Source organism: Erpetoichthys calabaricus, chromosome 8 (assembly GCF_900747795.2).
Source record: "Erpetoichthys calabaricus chromosome 8, fErpCal1.3, whole genome shotgun sequence".
In the NCBI taxonomy this organism is placed as follows: domain Eukaryota; kingdom Metazoa; phylum Chordata; class Cladistia; order Polypteriformes; family Polypteridae; genus Erpetoichthys; species Erpetoichthys calabaricus.
Window position 1 is genome coordinate 33,969,953 of NC_041401.2, and position 23,609 is coordinate 33,993,561.

At 41.5% G+C, this 23,609-nt stretch overlaps 1 protein-coding gene across 2 annotated transcripts in view; it reads left to right on the forward strand.

The window, feature by feature from the left end:
* The first annotated feature begins 2,011 nt into the window (after nt 1-2,011).
* LOC114655449 (activin receptor type-1C) overlaps nt 2,012-23,609 on the forward strand; it is a 199,998-nt gene continuing 178,400 nt past the window's right edge. For both annotated transcript variants that reach the window (XM_028806448.2, XM_028806449.2), the window contains exon 1: nt 2,012-2,190. In XM_028806448.2, coding sequence (XP_028662281.1) covers nt 2,115-2,190 — 76 coding nt within the window. In that variant the 5' untranslated portion in view covers nt 2,012-2,114. The remainder of the gene's footprint in view (nt 2,191-23,609) is intronic.

Here is a 23,609-nt window from a genome sequence, read left to right on the forward strand (position 1 = left end):
GCCTTCTTTGGGGTATTCAGGCCTCATGATCTCAGGTAAAATAAACAGATGAGACAGATTAAGTGTTGGGGAGCCTCCCCGTATACTGGTTATAAGTTCCAGTAACAGAGAATAGGGTCAAAAACCAGAACAAAAATCAGATACATTTGACAAGATTTCAATGGAGTCACAAAGCTTTTATAGATGGTCAAATAAAATTAACGGATGTGACGAAGATCGAAGGAGCCGGGGATGACGTTAGAGGGTAAGGGACGGAACTGAAGTCATCAGGATGGGACTGGGAATGAGGTGATTCCAAGGAGCCGGAACAGTGAGTTTCTTCATTGTGCTGACAGATGTGAAGATCGGTGGGTTTGTCGAGAAAAGGAGAGAAGAGTGTTAATACCATGTCCCAGCCCCTCTTCTCGGGTAACATTCTGTTAGTCATCTTAATGGCTTCTATACACTGTCTGGATGTTGTATGCAGGTCAGTCCACTCCTGGGCTGGAAAGGATGTTTAGTTATGTTGCTCTTTGCTCTGCTCTGCAGCTGGTCTTGGTTCTGGAGCGATTTGATAAATTAGGTAGCATGTGCAAAACCACGAGAACACAAAGCCCACATTACATAACACTCTTAAACCCACCCAGCCCAACTTAAAGTTGCAGGGGGTCCAGTCTATTCTCTGCAGCATTGGTGCAAAACATGTGCCAACACCAGATGTGGCGCCAGTTCATCTGTCACATACTCGCACTCACACTGGGTCAATTTTGAGTCACCATTCTCATTCTCGCATATGCCATTGTATTATTCCCGCTTTTGAATTTTTCACTTAACTGGTGAGAAAAGCCAAGCAAAATGACACCTTTTATTGGCTAACTAGAAAGATTACAATATGCAAGCTTTCGAGGCAACTCAGGCCCCTTCTTCAGGCAAGATGAGCAGTTGGTAGTACCAAGTGAGCATATAGAGAAGGTATTAAAAATTGCTCACAGTCACGTTTTGTGTGGCGGGGTCACCTCGGCTCAGAACAGACAAGGGAACGCATTTCGAAACACTTTTATTGGGTGAATATGGGCCGGGATGTGGAGCGATTTTGTAAAGCCTGTCCCGACTATCAAATTGTTTCTGCTCACAGACCCACCAGGACACCCCTTATACCGATGGCTATTTTAGACGTCCCCTTTGAGAGGGTGGGATTAGATATTGTTGGCCCTCTTGCCTGAAGAAGGGGCCTGAGTTGCCTCAAAAGCTTGCATATTGTAATCTTTCTAGTTAGCCAATAAAAGGTGTCATTTTGCTTGGCTTTTCTCTACATTCATAATGGCTAACACGGTACAACACCCTAGTACTTCACTTAACTGGTTTAATCCATCCATCCATTTTCCGTTCCCACTTTATCCTGAACAGGATTGAAGAGAAGCTGGAGCCTATTCCAGCATGCATAGGGCACAAGGCAGGAACAATCCCTACACAGGGCGCCAGTCTATTGCAGAAGGTAAACACATATGGGCCAGTTTAGCATCACCAATCCCCCTAACCTGCATCTTTTCAAATCTGTCAGAACACAAAGTGCACCTAACAGGAGGCTGGTAAAGCAGCTTCATCCAACCTACAGAGCCTATCCCAGCGGCGCTGGGTGCAAAGCAGGAGCGCCAGCCAATGACAGAGCCCTTATTCACTCGCCCAGTGTGAGTCACCAAAGCCTTCTTCCATGCCACTCAAACATGCAGACTGGGTCTTTCAGGTACCTTGTTCAATTATGGCACATAACAGGAGTCCAGGATCGTTACAGGGATGGTTATTATAACAGTTGCGGAGGCACACATCAAAGCTGAGTTCCTTAGCACACTGAGTCCGCTACTGGATGGATGAGACCCTTCAGCGCCCGCCTGTCCGGCCAACCGCCCCGTCCGCTCTCTCTCGAACGGGCAGCGAACGGTTAATGCCTTGATCGCCAATCAGTCCGGGAGGCGGGGCAGCGCGGCTATTGCGTGCTCTGTTATGTGAGCGGTTATTAGATCTGGAGCAATGCTGAGCACGGTGCTGAGGGCAGTCTGCGGTGACAAACGCCAGCAAATGCCTCGGACAGGAGGATCTCTGCAGTGTTGCACCGAATCGAGCGGGTGAAGGTGGCCATGGCTCATCACTGGTATCCTCACGTCGGTTCACAACTGCTGCTACTGGTTCTGTACGCCATGCACTCCGCCAGAGGTATGAATTTCTGAAATTAAAAGCACAATGCAAATTTGGGGTTTTCACTTGTACAGCCACAGTGGAAAAGAAGCCAGTGAATCTCACGCGTGGAGTGTGAGTGCTGTTATTTATTGCTAGTCCGTTACGCGAGCGCTTCACGCTAAGTACTTTTGACAGGCACCCCGCTGTCCTAATCAACTTCAGCGCGGATTTAGGCGAAACCTCCGGCAGCCGAGTAAGCCGCTCCTCCACCTGCAGCTCCATACCGGACACACGAAACTATTTTAGTCAAACCCCTCAGAGGTTACAATCAGATCATTGCCGAAATAAGGTCCCCCTGGCAGCTGAGCTGGTCCATCCTGGAAATTGTCGGACAGACCCTGTAAAATTCGACACGAGGTGCCAGCTTGTGCGCCCAGCTTCCAGGCTGCGCAGTTTGATGCCCGGCTTTGCATACATCGATGTGTTTTAACTTTTGTTCTGTAGTACCTTACGGGATGAACACCAGTCCAACGACACATCCGGAGATGCTCAGCCCCTTACTGCGAGTATACAGCCCCTGCCTTACTGGGAGTAGAATTTGAACCTGCAGCCAGCGTGGGCATACAAAGTGAATCCTTTGCGTGAGCAAGACGGAGCGCTGCTGAATAGAAATGTACTTTTAGGTGTTTTTGTGTACATCTTTAAAGAACACGAAGAAATAATTTCTTTGAGCACAAATAACATAGAATTAAAATCAAGTAGGGAAAACATGATTACTGAACTTGAGTGCAAGTTATGTCAGGGAACAGAAACAGAATTAGCTGCAGTTAAAGAAAAACTGAACACCAGTTTACACAGGTAGGGGAAAAAATACAATAATTCACATGTGCATCACTAAAATTAATGAATGCCCAAAATCAGCACATACATAGATTACAGAGGGGCATCACAGATCCTGCCAGTCATTATGTGGATCTGAAGTGTTTCGATAAAAAAACTTCAATAAGAAGAAAAAAAGTGTCAGAAATATTAATAGGATCGTTCAAATAACTAGTTTAATAAACCTTCTCAAGGGGACGTGTCTGTCACTCAAGGCTATCTATTTCCTCCCTCTCTCTCTCTATGTATGTATGAATGTGTGTGTGTGTGTGTGTGTGTGTGTGTGTGTATATATATATATATTCACGGCATTCGTAGTCTGTGTCACAATCTGATTGTATGGGTGGTTACCTACCAGGTAACGCTTGTGGTTGGCCAGCAATCTGCTAACATCCGCCACGGTGCCCTCAGTTTGTGAGGAGCAGATCATAGAATGGTTGAAAATAGTTTACTGTCAAATAAATGCAAAGATCAGGCGTACACACTCCACTGCACTCCCTCTCGGGCCTGATGAGCCCAGAATGAGGGCGAAACACGTGTCGCGTACTCTTTGCATTTATTTGACAGAAAACTATTTTCAACCATATATATATATATATGTTTTGTAATGCATGTTGCGATAAAATGTATTCAATTTTTCATTCCAAAAGATGGTGCATCAAAAAAATTGTAGTAATGAAATGATTTACAACAAATGTTTGTGATGCACCATCTGTTGGAATGACAAACGCAGTGCATACTTTTCTGTTATATGCCATTTGTTGCCACTGATTTGTAAAAACAGTGCTCATGTTTGTGTTTTTGTAGACACACAGACACTAATCCTTTTTATTAAGGTGGATATAAGTGGGTTTTGGGCAGCTGGTCAGACAGTAGCTCTTTCAGTGGTGAATGGGGATTGCTCTGGTATTTTCCACACCCCAACTGTGCGTCTTGCCTTTTTGAGATTGTGGTAAAAGGAAAACGTGCACCGTTGCATGTTATTTAAAAATGGTTGGGAGGTTTTCTTTCAGAGGAGTTGATGTTATCTGAAAAAGTGTTTGTGCAGGCTGTAAAAAATAGTCTGTTCTTGTTTGTGAGTCACCTCATCCTTTGCTTCAGTATCTATCTATCTATCTATCTATCTATCTATCTATCTATCTATCTATCTATCTATCTATCTATCTATCTATCTATCTATCTATCTATCTATCTATCTATCTATCTATCTATCTATCTATCTATCTATCTATCATACTGTATAGTACCTGTCAAATAATACAATGAGTACACAACACGTGTTTTGCCCTAATTGGGTCTCCTCAGGTGTGCACACCTTTGCTTCTCCTTATGGGGATTAAACCTCAGACATCAGTGCCTGAGGTGAAGCCTCTGATGCTGAGCCATGGTGACTGGTTTGCTAACTTGACCCACTGGCCAATCAACCACATGCGTTACCTGGTAGGTAAACATCCAAATAATAAGACTGTGATTCAGACCTATGAATATATATATATATTCATATTATATATAATACATATATTGTAATACTTTGCTAGCTCACCCCCTTCAAACCCGACACTTGTGTTGTGAAGGCGGGGGGCTGAACGCATGCTAAGAAGATGCGGTCTGATCAGCTGCTGGCTTTCTGCTGCTGAGCTTCATGTTCTGCTTGTCTCACTGCGAGTCGATCATTTCAAAGCCTGTACAGCAGCTGTCCTTTTGTCTCACTGCCTTGTCTCGTGGGACGTCAAAGTGTCTTCCAAGAAAATCACGTATCGACCCAAGATTTTTTTATTATAATAATAGGTTGATATATATATATATGTATATGTATATGTATGTGTGTATATATACAACATGTGTATGTATATAGATGTGTGTGTGTGTGTGTGTGTATATATGTATTATGTGCTATTGACAAAACTAACTCAGTCCCCTGCAGTTAATGGGGTGAAGAGGGGTGGGTACTCAAATCATGGAGTATGCGTATGGCCCCACAAAGGCTGTATAAAGCCCTGAAAATACAGATTGTGCATGCGTGTGTGTATGTGTATCTACAGTATATGTACATCTATATCATACACATAACATCTTCAGACTGATTCTGACGGAGTCCAATTCAGTGTGCCTATCCCAACAGTCCTGGGCAAGGCACCAGTCCATCGCACGGCTCATTCATACACGCAGCTACAGTGTGGCCAGTTTAGAGTCACCTAACATTCATGTATTTGCAGATCTGTGGAGAAAACCCTCAATACCTGGGGAAAGACCTCCACACATCAGAGATCATTACACACTGTACGTTACCATTAGAATCCTGTGGTATTGTAAAATATGTTAGGAAATAGACAAGAGTGCAGTATGAGGATTCTTGCCATCCACGTGGCCATTTTATACTGGTTCACTATGAGCTGGTGCATATTTGGCAGTAAAGGCCAATTGGCAGAAGCCATCCCTAAATGGGGACGTCACAGTGGTGCAGTGATGGCACTGCTGCCTTGCAGTAAGTATGAACCCTGGTCCACTCTGTGTGGAGTTTGTGTGTTCTCCTCATGTCTGTGTGGGGTTCCTCCGGGTGCTCTGGTTTCCTCCCGCCATTCAGAGACATGCAGGTTAGGTGCACTGGTAGCACTAAATTGCCCCTGGTCTGTGTGTGTTCGCCCTGCGATGGACTGGCACTTGGTCCAAGGTTTGTTTCTGTCTTGCGCCTTTGCTAGCTGGGATGGGCACCTGCACCCCCCACAACACTAGTCTGGATTAAGTGGGTTAGAAAATGACATGACATCCCTAAATGGGAAGGCAGTCAAACTCCAGGTTGACATATACTTGTTTTTTTTATCAAGTTCTTATGTGTTTAGATGATTTTTGAGCCCCCTTTAATAAGTTCATAGGTCGAAGTCAATGTGTCTTCTGGCCTGCCTGTTGAAGTAATTCTCATTTGTAATAATGGTGTTTGTTTCTTTTCATTTTGTGATACAGAAGGATGAATGGAAGGTTTGTGCATGAGGTTGTTATTATTATCATTGTTGCAATTGACGTAAAATGAATTTCAGGTCATTTTAATGGTGACATCAGAAAATCAGGTCGATGGGCTGCTCACAGTACAAGACAGCTGACTGGCAGAGTCAATTGGGCTCCCGTACTGCACAAGAAACGACAACTGGTGAAGCTGAAATGCAGGATAACTCCGAAAATCAGTCGTTGGCTACAAATTGGGTTTAAAATTGTAAAGTCAAAGTACAACTGAAGTGTGTCCTGGGATGGACTTGTGGCCTGTGCGGGTTCAGGGCTCAGTCCTTGTGTGCCTTGTGTCCACTGCTGCCATGATAAGCTCTGGGCCTCCATGACCCTGAATTGGATCGAGCAAGGCTGAGAACAGGCTGACCCTGTCTGACTTATTGTGAGGGTCTCGGAAGTGTGCCGTGCTGGTGTAAGAGCAAAGTGTCGAGATATCTAACAAATCGATTAACGTAAATATCTGCTGAAACAGAAAAAGTGAAACCGTCATAATCTGGGTTTGGTTTTCTTCTGTGTATCCCTGTCTTTATATTTCTGTTACTTTAAATTGTAATATCTTTGGCTTTGCATATTTATATTTTGTTTAAACCAATCAGAGACATGCATGTTAGGTTGGCTGACTCTATAAATGCACCCAGCATAAGTGAGAAAGGAGGCCGTGTGATAGGCTGGTTGTGGTGATGCATGTTAGGGGTCTGTGGCCGTGTACCAAGTTTAAAGAATAAAAGCAGTGTGCCCGGGCTCTGTGGGACGTGTGTGGTCATGCAGCTCTGGGGAGTTAATGGGAGATTGGGATAATCATGCTTGGTTGTGAATGCGAGATAGTTTCCTGTGTCCTCTTTAATAATTACTATTATTAATAATAATAATAATAATACATTTTTTTAATATAGCGTATTTCCCATGCTCGAGGTGCTTGACTTTCTGATGGTCATAATTAGTACAACATCAACAACAACATTTATTTTTATAACACATTTTCATACAAATAATGAGGCTCAAAGTGTTTTACAAGATGTAATAAAAAGGAAGTTAATATAAAACAAACAAATAAGATGAGGTGATAATGTTATATGTAAAGTCATATAGTAATGTTATCGTATGTAACAAAGAAAAAGGTAAGGCATGGAAGGCAGAAAAAAAAATTCCAGTGAGGCTGGAGAACAAAATAAAATCTGCAGGGGTCCCAAGGCCAAAAGACCACCCAGCCCCCAATGGACATTCAGCCTAACATAAATGTTCTAAATCAGTCCTCATGATTTTCAGGCTTCACATGGAAGAATTTGATGATGATGGTCATGTGGACATCTGGGACAACCGCCATTCAATCCATAAACGCAGGGGGCAGCATGGTACCTTGATCAGGTGGTGGTGGCGCAGATCGCCAACGCAGAAGAAGCGGAAAAGACAGCAGAGAAAAGTAGAGATTAGTATGGACCTGCAGAACCCACAGAAAACAGATAATTCAGTGCTCTTATAGACTAATAGGGATACAACTAAAATATGGCTATGAAAAAGACATTTTAAAATATTATGTTTTTAGCAGTTTTTTAAATTGTTCTACAGTATTAGTTTGGCAAATTTCCATTGGTAAAGTATTTTAAATAACAGCAAAAGGCCGCCTCACCACTTCTTTTCAGGTTGACTCTCGGAATTATAAGCAGACCTCCATCTGAAGACCTGAGGTTACGACTTCCAAAATACAGGATGGGGTGAAATCATTTAAGGCTTTATAAACCATTAGTAGTATTTTAATTTAAGTCTAAATGACACGGGTAACCAATGTAACACCGCTAAAACTGATGAGATGTGCTCAAATTTTCATTTTCTAGTTACGATTCTTGCTGCTGCATTCTGCACTAATTGAGATCGATTGATGTCTGTCTTAGGTAGTACAGTAATCTAGTCAATTTAAAAACAAAAGCATGAACTCATTTATCAGCATCTTGTAAAGTTATAAATGGTCTAACTTTAGCTAAATTCATTAAGTGAAAAAATGCAGTCCTATAGGGGTAGGTTAGAAAAGGAACGAAAAAGTAAAATCCAAAAAGAAATCGAGGAAGCAAGAACAGAGAGGGGAAACAGTAGACACGCTGGCAGTGAAACTGTCCCCGTGGTGGAGCTGTGCAAGGGGCGCTTCAGGGGTGGACCGGACCACTCCTTCTGCACTGTGGAGAGCAGGAGGGAGATCCCACTGGTGCCGATGAAGGTGATGAGGAAGACAGAGCCAGACTTGGAGCATCCTAGTGGACACGAAGATGGGAGTCAAGGAGGGGCTCCTCCTAGGTATCCAGTAGATGACAAGATGTAGGGAAGACGAAGTCGGGTGCTCAGTGCATCTTGGGTAGATGCTGGGGGATAGCGGCCAGGGTCTTGGTTCTGCTCTGCAGGCCTTGAAGAAGGGTGAGCGAGGCGAGGCGAGAGTGAGAAAGAGCACTGGTTAAAGATTTGAAAGATGATTTGACCCTTGGTTTTATGGATTATTTATTGATGATTTTAACGTCCTCACTTGAGTACTGATTAATTGGAGTATTTATTTAAGAAGAAACTACACTGCACCTTGATGTTGGACATCTTGTAATAAAAGCACTAAGATCTTTTTGTGCCAGCTGTTCCCGTTTTAGTCCATCTCGGTCTATGACTTTATCGATGTCTCGGGTTTACGGGGGGGTAAGCCAAGGCATTACACTGGTGGATTCCTACCTTGAACTGAATGCTGCTGGGATCGGCACTAGCTCTCCGCAACCTTGAAGTTGGATTGAATGGTTTCAGTAAATCCATTTTTAAGTATTAAAGGTGTTCTATAGGATCACAACACTAGACCTGAATTTAACCCAAATTACACATAATCGTAATTGTTAGGTATACAAAGGACAGTGGAATTCTTACTTTCATGCCAGACCAATAGGCAACACGCTGCCAGTTTCTGGTGCCATGATTAACAAGAAAATATTAAAATACAGAACTTCATTTTCTAGGCTTCATCACCAACATTACAGCCATATCGCTTTCTCCAGCCTGATGAAGCTACATAGCTAAAACATTGTGTCGCTATGGAATATCTCTGCATTTCCATTCTATTTCCTTTGTGGGAAGGTGAATGGCAATCAGTCACATCTACAGTATGGGGGCCCTTTTTAGCTTTAGACAAGCGAATCCTGCTTAACAATTTTGATGAACTCTTTGAGGACTGAATATTTTTTTCCAAAAAACTCAAGTTTTCTGAAAAGCACACAAAGCATTGGTTTCACACGTAAGTCAACATAAGATGTCTGTTGCTATGTACTGTTGCCGCATGTTCGGCATCTCTGGCGGTAGTGACTGTGTGGGGGCACCTTGATGGTCAACAGGAATGTACGGTGGGCCAGCTGTCTGGCTATCTTCGCACAGCAGTTGGGTGGCGTTGGTGGTCGCAGTGCGACGCAATATGGGTTGTACCTCCTATCATCGTAAGTGTCTGTCCTCCAAGGCTAACACTGCTGTAGGCGCATCAGCTACATGAAAGTGTTCAGAACCACAATCAGCTGGGGACCACTCAGATGATGCTGGTACCTCACTTTCATTTTTGATATCCATCTCCAGATCACTTGCTTCAAACTCGGAGTCCTGTTCAATGAAATAATGTAAAACGTCCATGGAGTATTTTGCTTTGCACATTTGCTTTGGTCTCTTGTCAGATGTTGGTGCCATTTTTGAGGTTGTTTGCTCTTCGCTACTCACGTACGTGTAGGGAATCGAGGTTCAATCAACAAAGCAATGTAACTTTCCTTCTAGCAAAGAGAGTCAAACTAAAACGTAATGGCGAGTTTTGTTGCAGCTTACAGCTGATTACCGTCCTCTACTCCTGAATTTTGACAAAAGTCGACATCAGCCCTGAAAGAGTTAATTATGGCTAAATGGTGTGGACGGGTGGAAGAAGTACGGGAACCTGTATAAAGTGTTGGGGGTGCCAACAGGGTTGGTCCTTTTAATTTGTGACAACAAATAACAAAACAGACGCTCATAGACGACACAGTAAGAGAACATAAATTGCCCCTCAGGCTCTCGAGGTAAACAGTTCTTGTGCCCAAGCAGGGATCTCGGTGGTCCGTTCTATCCATTAGTCTGGGTCTAAATGAGACGCTTCAGCTTATAGCTGTCTGGGTGGGAGGGGTGGAGTTAGGTGCCCTCAAGGGACGTCTCCTCACTGCTGTGGTTAGCGGTAGCTCCCCCTCTCGCCCCAGTGAGGTATTACATACCGTGATGAGACCAGAAGGTGTCCTTCAGACACACGTGAGTGACAATGTCCAGATGAACTGAATCAACTTTCGAGAATTTCCTTACCTGGATTATTGAGCATGCATCAAGACACATGCGAATGGTTAATTTTTGATCGCTACTAAGAACAAGTTTGACCGTACCATCCAGAGTTCATCCATTTTTCTGTATATTCATAGAGTATATTTTAATATGTGTGGTTAATGTTTTTAATGTATTATATAATGTTGTCCTGGTATGAGGGGCAGTGAAGATGAGTGTGCCCTGTGTCTCTGTACTAGTCACTAAAATTTTTTTATTTTTTTTACAAAAATGCACTAAAATGTAAAAAATATTTTTTTTTCTTATACTTAGGTTTTGTTGGTCATATGTGACTAAAAATTTAAATTGTGGTGCGCCAATAAAAGAATTAATGTAATTCAATTAAAATGCATAGATTCATTAAAGTGAAATCTCTAACCATCTTAACTATGGAAAGAAATTGACACATCATATAAAAGTTGATTAAAGTATGTAGGATAATGGTTATAATTAGAGACATTTTCAAATTACTTATTTTGAAATTAATTCTCTTATGGGCGCACATTGATTTGATATTTAGTCACATATAGTATGCCAAGGGCGGCACGGTGGCGCAGTGGGTAGCGCTGCTGCCTCGCAGTTGGGAGACCTGGGGACCTGGGTTCGCTTCCCGGGTCCTCCCTGCGTGGAGTTTGCATGTTCTCCCCGTGTCTGCGTGGGTTTCCTCTGGGCGCTCCGGTTTCCTCCCACAGTCCAAAGACATGCTGGTTAGGTGGATTGGCGATTCTAAATTGGCCCTAGTGTGTGCTTGGTGTGTGGGTGTGTTTGTGTGTGTCCTGCGGTGGGTTGGCACCCTGCCCGGGATTGGTTCCTGCCTTGTGCCCTGTGTTGGCTGGGATTGGCTCCAGCAGACCCCCGTGACCCTGTGTTCGGATTCAGCGGGTTGGATGATGGATGGATGGATGGAAGGATAGTATGCCAACAAAATCTTAGTACATTTAGACTTTTTTTATTTTTTAGTGCATTTTTCAATAAAATCGTGTCACTTAAAAATCTTTTTTTATATATTTTTATGCCACACAATCCTCAGCATGTTACAAAAACCTTGACTGGGGTGGGAAGGTGATTGGCCAGAAGTGACATTTAGCGACAGAGTGGACTCGAACCTACGATCTGAAAGTGAAGCGTAACATTCATTCCTGTTCATTTCTCATTTCAGAACTTTGTACATGTGAAGTACTGGAAATGTGTGTTAGTCTATTGGAGAATCGAACCTTCAATCATTCTTAGAAAAGCCCAACACTTTATCGACTGAGCCAATATTGTCAAATCACTGAAAAGTGTATTTCAACCAAATTCATATATAAATGATGAAAAATTGATAATATTAAAAAAAAAATTAGTTTGTGTACATTGGCCTCGACTTTTGACCATTTGATTGAACGTCTAACACGCTAATAACTTGACCAATGCTGCTTAACTGACATATTGAAGTAATTTGACAAAACTTCAATATAATTAATCAAAATGATTTGTTTTTTAAATTAATTTGTCTACATTGGTGTTGAGCCTTCGACCGTTTGATCGAAAGTCCAATACGCTAACCACTTGACCAGCACCGCTAATTTTTCATATCTATGTGTGATTGCTGAAAGTGTAATATAAGGAAATGAGAAATTTAAATTTGATGTAATTGACGTACAGATCCCAGGTCAAAACTGATGAAATACTGCATTGTCACTGGAGATCAGCAGGCATGTAAAGTCTGAAGGAAATCGGTTCGGTAAAAAATGGATTGCAAAATTTGACCCAGAGAAACAGAGAGGGACGTTGAATAAAATTATGTAATAAAAAGGAGAGATTGGTGGATGGTGAGGAGGACACTTTGCTGGTTTTCACCAGAGCCGTCTCAGTCAGAAGCTGCTTTGATCCTGTGATGGACTTCTTGCCCATTTCTGTTCAAGATTTATAACACACTGGTGAGGCCTCATGTTGAGCCCTGTGTGCAGATTTGGTCTCCAGGCTACAAAAAGGACATAGCAGCACTAGAAAAGGCCCAGAGAGGAGCAACAAGGCTCATTCCAGGGCTTCAGGGGTTGAATTATGAGGAAAGATTAAAAGAGCTGAGTCTATACAGTTTAAGCAAAAGAAAATTAAGAGGTGACATGATTGAAGTGTTTAAAATTATGAAAGGGAATTAGTTCAGTGGATCGAGACTGTTATGTTAAAATGAGTTCATCAAGAACATGAGGACACAGTTGGAAACTTGTTAAGGGTAAATTTCACCCAAACATTAGGAAGTTTTTCTTCAAATAGAGAGCCATAGACACTTGGATTAAGCTACCATGTGGTAGACAGTAAGACTTTAGAGACCTTAAAACTCAACTTGATGTTATTTTGGAAGAAGTAAATGGATAGGACTGGCGAGCTTTGTTGGGCTGAATGGCCTGTTCTAGTCTAGAGTGTTCTAATATTCCATTTGCGATTCTGGTCCACATGTATTCCTGCTTTCTCTGTAATACCAGCTCTGATTTGCATTGTGTGTGAGATTACATTATCTGTTACAGTGAAGAATTGGTGTAAGCGTGGTCACCAAATGTCACCTTAACTCTTTTCTCTGTGTCAGTCAAGGATTCTAATGAGAAGTTCAACACACCAAGTTAGATTTTAATTTTTAGGGTGACTAACATGTGAAAGAATAAGAAGCAAATCTCATTTAAAAAAGCAGTTCAATTTTCAGAGTCACCATGGGCCCCTCAGTATCTGCTGAGAGATGACGAAAGCACCCACCAGCCTGGTTTGATCCTTGTATTACACAATCACTGAAAGAAAATGTCTGAAGTAGTGGTGCCTGGTCCTCGTTTGACACTCGTGCACACACCTAAATTCATTCATACAGTTAAAAGTGGAAGAAAAGCAACATGAACATAGCTAGAATCTGCAAATCCAGACCCAGTGACTGAACTGGTAATTGTGAAGCAGCAGCGCTAATCAGTATGCCTTTGTTCTGTCCACTGGGAGACCACACATCTATCTATTTTTTTGAGAAAGCTTAGTCCAATTTTTGGAGAACATTTAATTCAATTTAACATCAAGATGTTTGTAGTACAGTAATATGGCACTTTGAAATACGAGCGGTGACCAACAAATTCAGCACCTCTCTGTCAAGGCCGTGGCTGCCACAGGAGCACAATCAGAGTTTATCAGATGAGGTCGAGTTTAGTGCACTTAATTACAGGCCTGTTCCTTGAGGCTGCAGTCTTTCCTTTCACCATTTTCAGTTACATTTGTCCCATTAATTTAAAAGTTTAGTTATAATTTAACTTATCGATGTTGACATTCAGTGTCCAGGCGTTTTTAGATTTAGCTCCTGTACTTTGATGAACTGTGGACAGAACAAATCACCTTACTCTGCTAGCACATGAGAAAAAGAATTCAGGAAGGTCTGTGTTCCTCCAGTCCTTTCTATATAGCACCTTTCACCATGACCATCATCTACAGACAATTCATGGATTTGGCTCAGGATTAGCACCTCATGTATTTGGAGTGGCAGCTGGTGAGACCCCAGGGCCAACTGCATTTCGGCTTTTGGTATAAAGGCACATGTCCTGCTGATGCCGTCTGATTGTCAGGCAATGGCATGCATGTGCCAGTCTGCTACTTCACCTTTGGCTTGGACAGTACATGGAATGTGGATGACCAGGTGTGGTGCACCTCTGGACAGATGCAGTGATGAGAAACATATGTGTCAATCGGTTTGTGTAGTAGGAGCACCGGGTTTGCACTGCTCGAGGTGTGGACAGTGTGTCTGGAATGCACCTGTGTGGACAGCCATGACTACGACTTTCCTATTTAGACATTGTAACAGACAGCTGGGGCTTCTACCCGGCTGGGATGCTTGCATAAAGGAAGGACTGGGTGGAAAGAGCTTGCACAGAACATTGCCTCCCTTAGGATGGCAGGGGGCAGTCCCTCTGGTGTAGGACAGTGCCATGGGTTTGGACCTTGGAAGCTCAGCCCTGTTGGTGCCCATAGTCAGCGTCAGGGGGTACATGAAGAACGGCAGAGCCCTTCGTGGCAGGACTGCTGTCGCACCCGGAAGATCAGGTCCTTGCTTGTCTAGTCTTTTGGGGACTCCTAAATTACACCCTGTTTCATGCTAAACACTTCCATTCCATTCAAATTTTCCATTTGTTCTTTTGAGGGTGATAGTAGCAATATGCAGACCTGGGCTGATCAGAACCCTCCTGTCCCCAACAGCTTTCTTCAGACTTTCCTCAAGAATTGTACCAATACACTCTTGGTACAATCCAGCAAAATGACCCCTCCAACATGTCCTGAGTGTGGTCCTCGGTCTTCTCCCAATGGGCCATGCCCTGTACATTTTCTGTGTGAACGTCCTAACTACATGTCCGCCGACTTGACTCTGCTGCCACTCTGGAGTCCTCCTCTATTGCTGAGGTTCTCACCTTGTCACAGAGGTCAAGTCCAGCAACCTTGTGAAACAACCTCATTTTGGCTGCTTGGGCTCACAATGTCTTTCTTTCTGCCAGTACTGCAGCACTTGTTACCATAAGTGATGATGGGATGTAAAAAAGCTAATAGATTAATAGCTTCATCCATGAAGTTGGCACTCACCACACCACTATGGTCCAGTGCAGTGTTCATAAAGCTGTCTCACGGTCACCTCTACTTTCATTTGGGAACAAGACTCCCAGGTGCTTAAAGTCCTCCACTTGGGGCAGCTGCTCACCCCGAACCTGAAGAGAACAATCAGGTCCTTCTTTTCCATGAGAAGCCCATAACCTCAGACTTGAAGGGTTCTGAGTCTCATCATAACCGCATCACACTGAGCAGTAAACTGTTCTGGTGCGTACCAGAGGTTACAGTCTGATGAGTCCAGGAAGACAATAGCACTTGTAAACAGCGGAGAGGCAAACATCAGGGTCCGGATACACTCGAAACTGCGTCTTGATGCAGCATCATGTCAATGAAGGAGACAAGACACACCCTTGGCAGACGGCTCTCAAATTACTGCCAAGTATATACCCTTGAAGTAACTCTAGCAAGATACCACAGGATACACACGGTCGATGAGCTTCATCCAAGTCCACAAAGCAGCTCAAATGTCCACAAAGTCCTGTCCTGTCTCCTTATCATTTCATTTGCAAATTATGATCCAAAAATGTTCTACAAATGACAGATTTTCTGTCTAGAAGGCCAAAATATAAGAGTGAATATTGCATAACTAGACATCAAGACACGTTAAACAGTATAATATATACACAGGTTTTCTCGTGCTGATGAGCCAGGAGGCACCACACAACAGAAACTAATAGGATTTCAAAGCGTTCAGAAGTTCTTATGAACACAAAATGTTAGGGGCAGAAACAGTCAGTAGTGTTACCCTTCTTGCAAGGATTATTTTGACAAGAATTCTGATTCTGCGTTTAGACTTTGATTCTCAAATTTTTCTGCTTTTTTTGGCTCTGACTCTTGTCTGAGTATTTGCCCCTGAGTCTACCCTAAAGGATAAGTTTGATATTTTCCAAGTCAAAGTGGTTTCTTCACAGTCATTTCATCTATTAACCCTCATTTGTTACACGTACAAGTGCAAGGTGTCTGTCAGGCACATGTCAGAAATACCATTGCAAAACAGGAATTCAAAACGTGAGTGCTTATATACAGTCATATGAAAAAATTTGGGACCCCCCCTCAGCCTGCATCATAATTTACTTTCAACAAAAAAGATAACAGTGGTCTGTCTTTCATTTCCTAGGAACATCTGAGTACTGGGGTGTTTTCCAAACAAAGATTTTTAGTGAAGCAGTATTTAGTTGCATGAAATTGAATCAAATGTGAAAAACTGACTGTGCAAAAATGTGGGTCCCCTTGTAATTTTGCTGATTTGAATGCCTGTCACTGCTCAATGCTGATTACTTGTAACACCAAATTGGTTGGATGAGCTCGTTAAGCCTTGAACTTCATAGACAGGTTTGTCCAATCATGAGAAAACGTATTTAAGGTGGTCAATTGCAAGTTGTGCTTCCCTTTGACTCTCCTCTGAAGAGTGACAGCATGGGATCCTCAAAGCAACTCTCAAAAGACCTGAAAACAAAGATTGTTCAGTCTCCTGGTTTAGGGGAAGGCTACAAAAAGCTATCTCAGAGGTTTAAACTGTCAGTTTCAACTGATAAGGAATGGAATCAGGAAATGGAAGGCCACAGGCACAGTTGCTGTTAAACCCAGCAGGTCTGGCAGGCCAAGAAAAATACAGGAGTGGCATATGCACAGGATTGTGAGAATGGTTACAGACAACCCACAGATCACCTCCAATGACCTGCGAAAACATCTTGCTGCAGATGGTGTATCTGTACATCGTTCTACAATTCAGCGCAATTTGCACAAAGAACATCTGTATGGCAGGGTGATGAGAAAGAAGCCCTTTCTGCACTCGCGCGACAAACAGAGTCGCTTGTTGTATGCAAATGCTGATTTAGACAAGCCAGATTTATTTTGGAACAAAGTGCTTTGGACTGATGAGACAAAAATTGAGTTATTTAGTCATAACAAAAAGTGTTTTACATGGCGGAAGAAGAACACCGCATTCCAAGAAAAACACCTGCTACCTACTGTCAAATTTGGCGGAGGTTCCATTATGCTGTGGGGCTATGTGGCTAGTTCAGGGACTGGGGCCCTTGTTAAAGTCAAGGGTCACATGAATTTAACCCAATATCAACAAATTCTTCAGGATAATGTTCAAGCATCAGTCACAAAGTTGAAGTTATGCAGGGGATGGATATTCAAACAAGACAATGACCCAAAACATAATTCGAAATCTACAAAGGAATTCATGCAGAGGGAGAAGTACAATGTGCTGGAATGGCCATCACAGTCCCCTGACTTGAAAATCATCGAAAATTTATGGGATGATTTGAAGCAGGCTGTCCATGCTTGGCAGCCATCAAATTTAACTGAAGAGATTTTGTATGGAAGAATGGTCAAAAATACCTCCATCCAGACACTCATCAAAGGCTATAGGAGGCGTCTAGATGCTGTTATATTTGCAAAAGGAGGCTCAACTAAGTATTGATGTAATAACTCTGTTGGGATGCCCAGATTTATGCACATGTCTAATTTTGCTATGATGCATATTGCATATTTTCTGTTAATCCAATAAACTTAACGTCACTGCTGAAATACTACTGTTTCCATAAGGCATGTCATATATTAAAAGGAAGTCACTACTTTGAAAGCTCAGCCAATGATAAACAAAAATCCAAAGAATTAAGAGGGGTTCCCAGACTTTTGCATATGACAGTATTTGGGCGCAATGTGCCTGCGGGATCTCTGACACCATATCTGCCTTCCACGATGTCCAATCTGCGATACTCATCATGCTGTTCACAGGCACGTGATGTGTGTGGTTGGTTCAGAGGTGGGTCCAACTCCGCCAATCAGAACATGAGATATCTGAAATTTTGTCGTTTGCCTGTCAGATCAGTTGCGCCTGACGGATGGTTAACTAACTGTGCTCTCCATCTAAGCCGAGTTGAAATTCAAGTAATCCATGTCAACCTCAGTGTTAAAGTTTGCAGTGCACCATGCAGTGCACTTGCCTCAGTTATATGCTGTTTGGTATGGGACTCGTAAAAGGTGTATTAATGTTTGTGATGCACCATCTGTTGGAATGAAACATGCAATTGATAGACAGAACTTTATTTGTCCCCTGGGGGAAATTTTGCTTTTGACAGAAGCTCTTTAAATAAATAAATAAATGCATAGATAAATACACACACACTAGAATGACTAAGAATAAATAAACTTCGGACTTGATAGACCCAGTCCCAGTGAGGCATTATGCAGGCATATTCCTGTTGGTATAAAGGAAGACCCCATTGCGGTTCTTGACACAATTCTGCTGAATGATTCGTTTGCTGAAAGCCCTCAGTGTTATTTTGTCAGAGAGAGGATGTGCAGCTTGCTCATAATGGCACTCAGTTTTGTTTTGATTCTTTCCTTCACTATGACCTATAGGGGTTCCAGAGAGTGCCCTAAAACTGAGCCTGCACTTTTACTTAGCTTGTTGATTTGGTGGGCCTCTCTTGAAGTGATGTTACCTGCCCAGCACACCACAATCACACTGGCCATCACAGAGTTATAGAAGATGTGAAGAATGTCGCTCTACACATTAAAAGGAACGCAGTCTTCTAAGGAAAAAGAGCCTGCTCTGCCCTTTCTTATATAGTTCTTCTGTGTTCTGAGACCAGTCCAACCTGTGGACCCCCAAGTATTTGTAGGGGTGGACCACCTCTACATCCACTCCTTGAATAATGACCGGACATTGAGGCTGTTTGGTGCGGCGTGAGTCAATAACCCGTTCCTTGGTTTTACTGATTTGAAGCTGCAGGCAATTCTGTTTGCACCTAAAGTTCTCACCTATCTCCTCTTCTTTGTCTCATCCCCTTTATCAATACACCACATAAGCGCAGAATCATCTGAGAATTTCATCAAGTGACATGACCTGCTGTTATATTTATAGTTGGAAGTGTCCAGAGTGAAGAGAAAAGGGTACAGCCTTGTTTTTTTGGACTCAGATTACCTTTAACCCTATTGTGAGGTGCAGGAACAGAAAAAGTATTTTTAAAGTTTATAAGAAAACACTTCACTTTAGAACACAATTTGATGTGGTAGAGATTAATATATACGGTATAATGATTGTGAAGAAATAACTTTGACTTGAAAAATACCAAACCTGTCTTTTAACAAACCAGCTTGATGGACTGAGTGGTCTCCTCTCATTTCTAATGTTCTTGCCTGCTGCTGCACTCTTTCTCTTCTTCTTTTTCTTTTGTCATCCGATTTCCTTTCCTCATATCTTCTAGTGAAGAATACACTAAAAGGCACTTCCAATGAGATTTAAGTGCCGGGCTTTCAGTTTTGCAGCGTTGACTCCATTTCCTGATTACTCGATCTTCTGCTAATGGAAAAGCAGCACTAGTTGAGTGTTTTATCAGTTGGGATGTGTCCAATGCGTATTTTTAATCTGCTTTCCAAAATCAATAATAAATGAATTGTTCATGTGCCGCACTGTAATTTTGAGTTGTTGTGAGAGATTCCATCCATCCATTAACCAACCCGCTATATCCTAACTACAGGGTCACGGGGGGGGGGGGGGGGGCCCGCGGGCGCCAATCCCAGCCAACACGGGGCACAAGGCAGGAAACAAACCCCGGGCAGGGCGCCAGCACACCGCATGTTGTGAGAGATTTCAGGGCGAAAACAGCAAAGCTGGATGTGGGTCCACTTCAACATTTTCTGTTCAAAATGGACATTTTAAATGGTTGTGGGGAAAAGACGTGTTTCTCTGTGTTTGACTAATCTGGATGTTGACACACAGTGGGCATGGGCAGGGCAGGCTTTAGTAAACTAAAGTCATCAATATGTGAAGCTAAAAAAATACATTATTCACCTTAATAAAAGAACAATTGTATGAATCTGAGTGCATCTAGTTGCTATGTCTCTGTCATTCCAACAGGTGACACATCACAAACAATAGCACTGCATTTGTGAATCCCATACCAAATGGCATATATAAGAGACATGCATTGCATGTGTCATTCCAATAGATGACGCATCACAAACATTTGTAGTAATAAAATGTATTTCACTTGTCATTCCAACAGTGGACACACCACAAACATTAACACTGCTTTTATAAATCCCATGCCAAATGGCACATATCAGAGACATATGCATTCCTGCATTTACGAATCCCATACCAAATGGCATATATAAGAGACATGCATTGCATGTGTCATTCCAACAGATGATGCATCACAAATATTTGTAGTAATAAAATGCATTGCATGTATCATTCCAACAGATGACACATCACAAACATTAACACTGCTTTTATAAATCTCATGCCAAATGGCACATATCAGAGACATATGCATTGCATGTATCATTCCAACAGATGACGTATCACAAACATTTGTAGTAGTAAAATGTATTGTTCTTGTCATTCCAACAGGAGACACACCACAAACATTAACACTGCTTTTATAAATCCCATGCCAAATGGCACATATCAGAGACATATGCATTGCATGTATCATTCCAACAGATGACGCATCACAAACATTTGTAGTAGTAAAATGTTTTGCTCTTGTCATTCCAACAGGAGACACACCACAAACATTAACACTGCTTTTATAAATCCCATGCCAAATGGCACATATCAGAGACATATGCATTGCATGTATCATTCCAACAGATGACGTATCACAAACATTTGTAGTAGTAAAATGTTTTGCTCTTGTCATTCCAACAGGAGACACACCACAAACATTAACACTGCTTTTATAAATCTCATGCCAAATGGCACATATCAGAGACATATGCATTGCATGTATCATTTCAACAGATGATGCATCATAAACATTTGTAGTAATAAAATGCATTACATGTGTCATTCCAACAAATGATGCATCACAAAAATTTGTAGTAACAAAATGCATTCCATATGTCATTCCAACAGGTGACACATCACAAACAATAACACTGTTCTTACAAATTCCATTCCAAGTGGAATATACCTGAGACATATACATTATATGTCATTCTAACAGATGGCACATCACACACAATAATACTGCTTTTACGAATCCCATATGAAATGGCATATATTAGTGACATATGCATTGCATGTATCATTCCAACAGATGGTGCATCACAAACATTTATAGTAATAAAATGCATTGCATTTGTCATCCCAACAGACGATGCATCACAAACAACACTGCATTGACTTCCTTACCAAATATATCAGAGACATATGTATTAAATGTGTCATTCCAACAGATGGCACATGGCAAACATTTGTAGTAATGCAATTTATTATTACAAATGTTTGTGACACACCATCTCTTGGAATGACAAATGAAGTACATTTTATTACTACAAATGTTGGTGCTTTACAAAATTCATTCCAACAGATGGTGCACTGCAAATGTTAACCCTGAGGTCTACCACAATTGCTTAGATTTCAACCTATCTTAGATTAATAGCACACCTAGGGTTTTAATAAAAGGAGTTCAGCAGTTTCCAATATTTGGTATTTAGTAAAGGTAACTTCAAAAACTATTCTCTACAAAGTAGTGCAATTTCACAGACTAGTTTAAAATGTATAGAATTTTTTTTTCCTTGATTAATATGATTTATTTTTTATTTTGAGTTTGAAACAGATACCATTAAGCAACTTACCTCTAAGCTATACTACAGACCGGAAACTTGCATTTGTTGGGTGGGCACTAAATGAGTAGTGCTATTTCACAGTATAAATTTGTTTTTCAGAACTGTTTTAATAAAGCTTTGATTGCAAACGAATTTCATGGAAATGAATGGTAGTGATGCCCACGCACTTATCAGTCAAGCACTGGATCGAAGAGATGCTTCTTTACAAGACGTCCATGGCACTCTGAGCAGACATCCGACACTCCAGCAGACAAACTAGTTAGGCGAAGGGCTGTCATGTTACGAGGTGATAAGTCTTCAGGCGTAAAGAGCACATCAAGTAAACTGACTTGAGCTTTCTGGTAACTGCAATAAAGTCACGTCATTTAGTATGTTCTTGGATCTTTGGTGCTACAGAGTGAGAAACAGGCTGCATGTTGGTTGCAAGTAAGAATTTTGCTGTACTCTGTATGTACACCACACAAGTATCAGTAGTACAAATTCTGCTACTACTACAAGTACTATGAATTTTTTGTCATTTATAGTTCTAGAGTGTTGTATCTTGTTAGCCATTATGAATGTAGAGAAAAGCCAAGCAAAATGACACCTTTTATTGACTAACTAAAAAGATTACAATATGCAAGCTTTTGAGGCAACTCAGGCCCTTTCTTCAGGCAAGATGTAATCATGTTCCATCTTGTCTGAAGAAGGGTCCTGAGTTGCCTCGAAAGCTTGCATATTGTAATCTTTTTAGTTAGTCAATAAAAGGTGTCATTTTGCTTGCTCTTGTCATTTATACAGTAGGTAATTGTTTCTTATATCAAGACAAGTGAGTAAGAGGCCTTTTTGAAGTCCTGTATGAACCCACCAAAACACCGGAAATATTAATTTTTATTCTAATGAAGTTGTGGAGACCCAGCACTTGCCTCAAATTCAACAGACTATGACCGTAGATGAGATGCCCATAATGTCAAAAACTAAAAGTTATGTTTTCCATCACCCAAACTTTACAAATTTTTAATCAATTTTAACTGTAGAGCAGAATTCTGGTGACTTTTTTCAGCAAATGTGTGGAAAATCTCGCCTTTATTTCCTGCTAGAGTCAGGACCTTCTGCAAGACAAATTACGTAATTCATTCAAACCAAATATTTTTATATCCGTAAAAAGCAAATGCTTATTGGGTGCTTTGGGCGGTCCTTGATTCATTTTTTCTTTTATTATTAAAAACACTCATACAGATCCCTGCCTCCTCGCCCCATTGTGATGATGCAAATGAAAGAGCAAAAAAAATAAAAATAAAAAGCTTTTTTGCAGCAATTAAAAAACAAAACACAGGAATTCAGAGAAGGCGAGTCTCTGCACACTGCCACTGAGAAAGAGATCAAGAGCTACTTGATGATACCTGAGGTGGACAGTGATGTAAATCCACTTGAGGGGTGGAAAACACAAGAAGTTAATTTCCCCAAATTGGGGAAACTTGAAAAAAGTACCTGTGCATACCTGCCTCAAGCAGCCCTTCTGAGAGGGCTTGCAGCACTGGAGGAAATGTTGCAACATGTAACCGTGCTGCTCTGAAGCAAGATGCTGTGGACAGACTAGTGTTTGTCACACAACTTGAACTTTCCTCGGTAGAATTTTACAACTGTTTTCTTTTTTTCAGATATCTTTGTGCAATATTGGACAGAACTTGAAGTTATTGATTTGTTTAAAAATGTTATAGGTTTGGGCTTTTTTGCATGTTTGTGAAATATATGGCATAATGTGTTTACAAATGCTATAGTTCTTTTTTTCCTGTGCAGCATTTGACAGAACTTTGGATTTTTACACTACAGTACGTTAGATTTTTGTTGTTGTTTGAATGCTGCACAATATACCTTAAGCAGAACAGTTTAAGTTTATCCAGACTGTAATGTTCATGCCCTGTAGTTTAATTATGATAATTACTTTATTCACTTTGCATTCATATCTTGTTTACATTATAATAGTTTTGTAGCTCTTGGTACAATTTTTTGTGTAAACCCTCTAGGCCAGTGCGTCCCAAACTCGATCCTGGGGACCC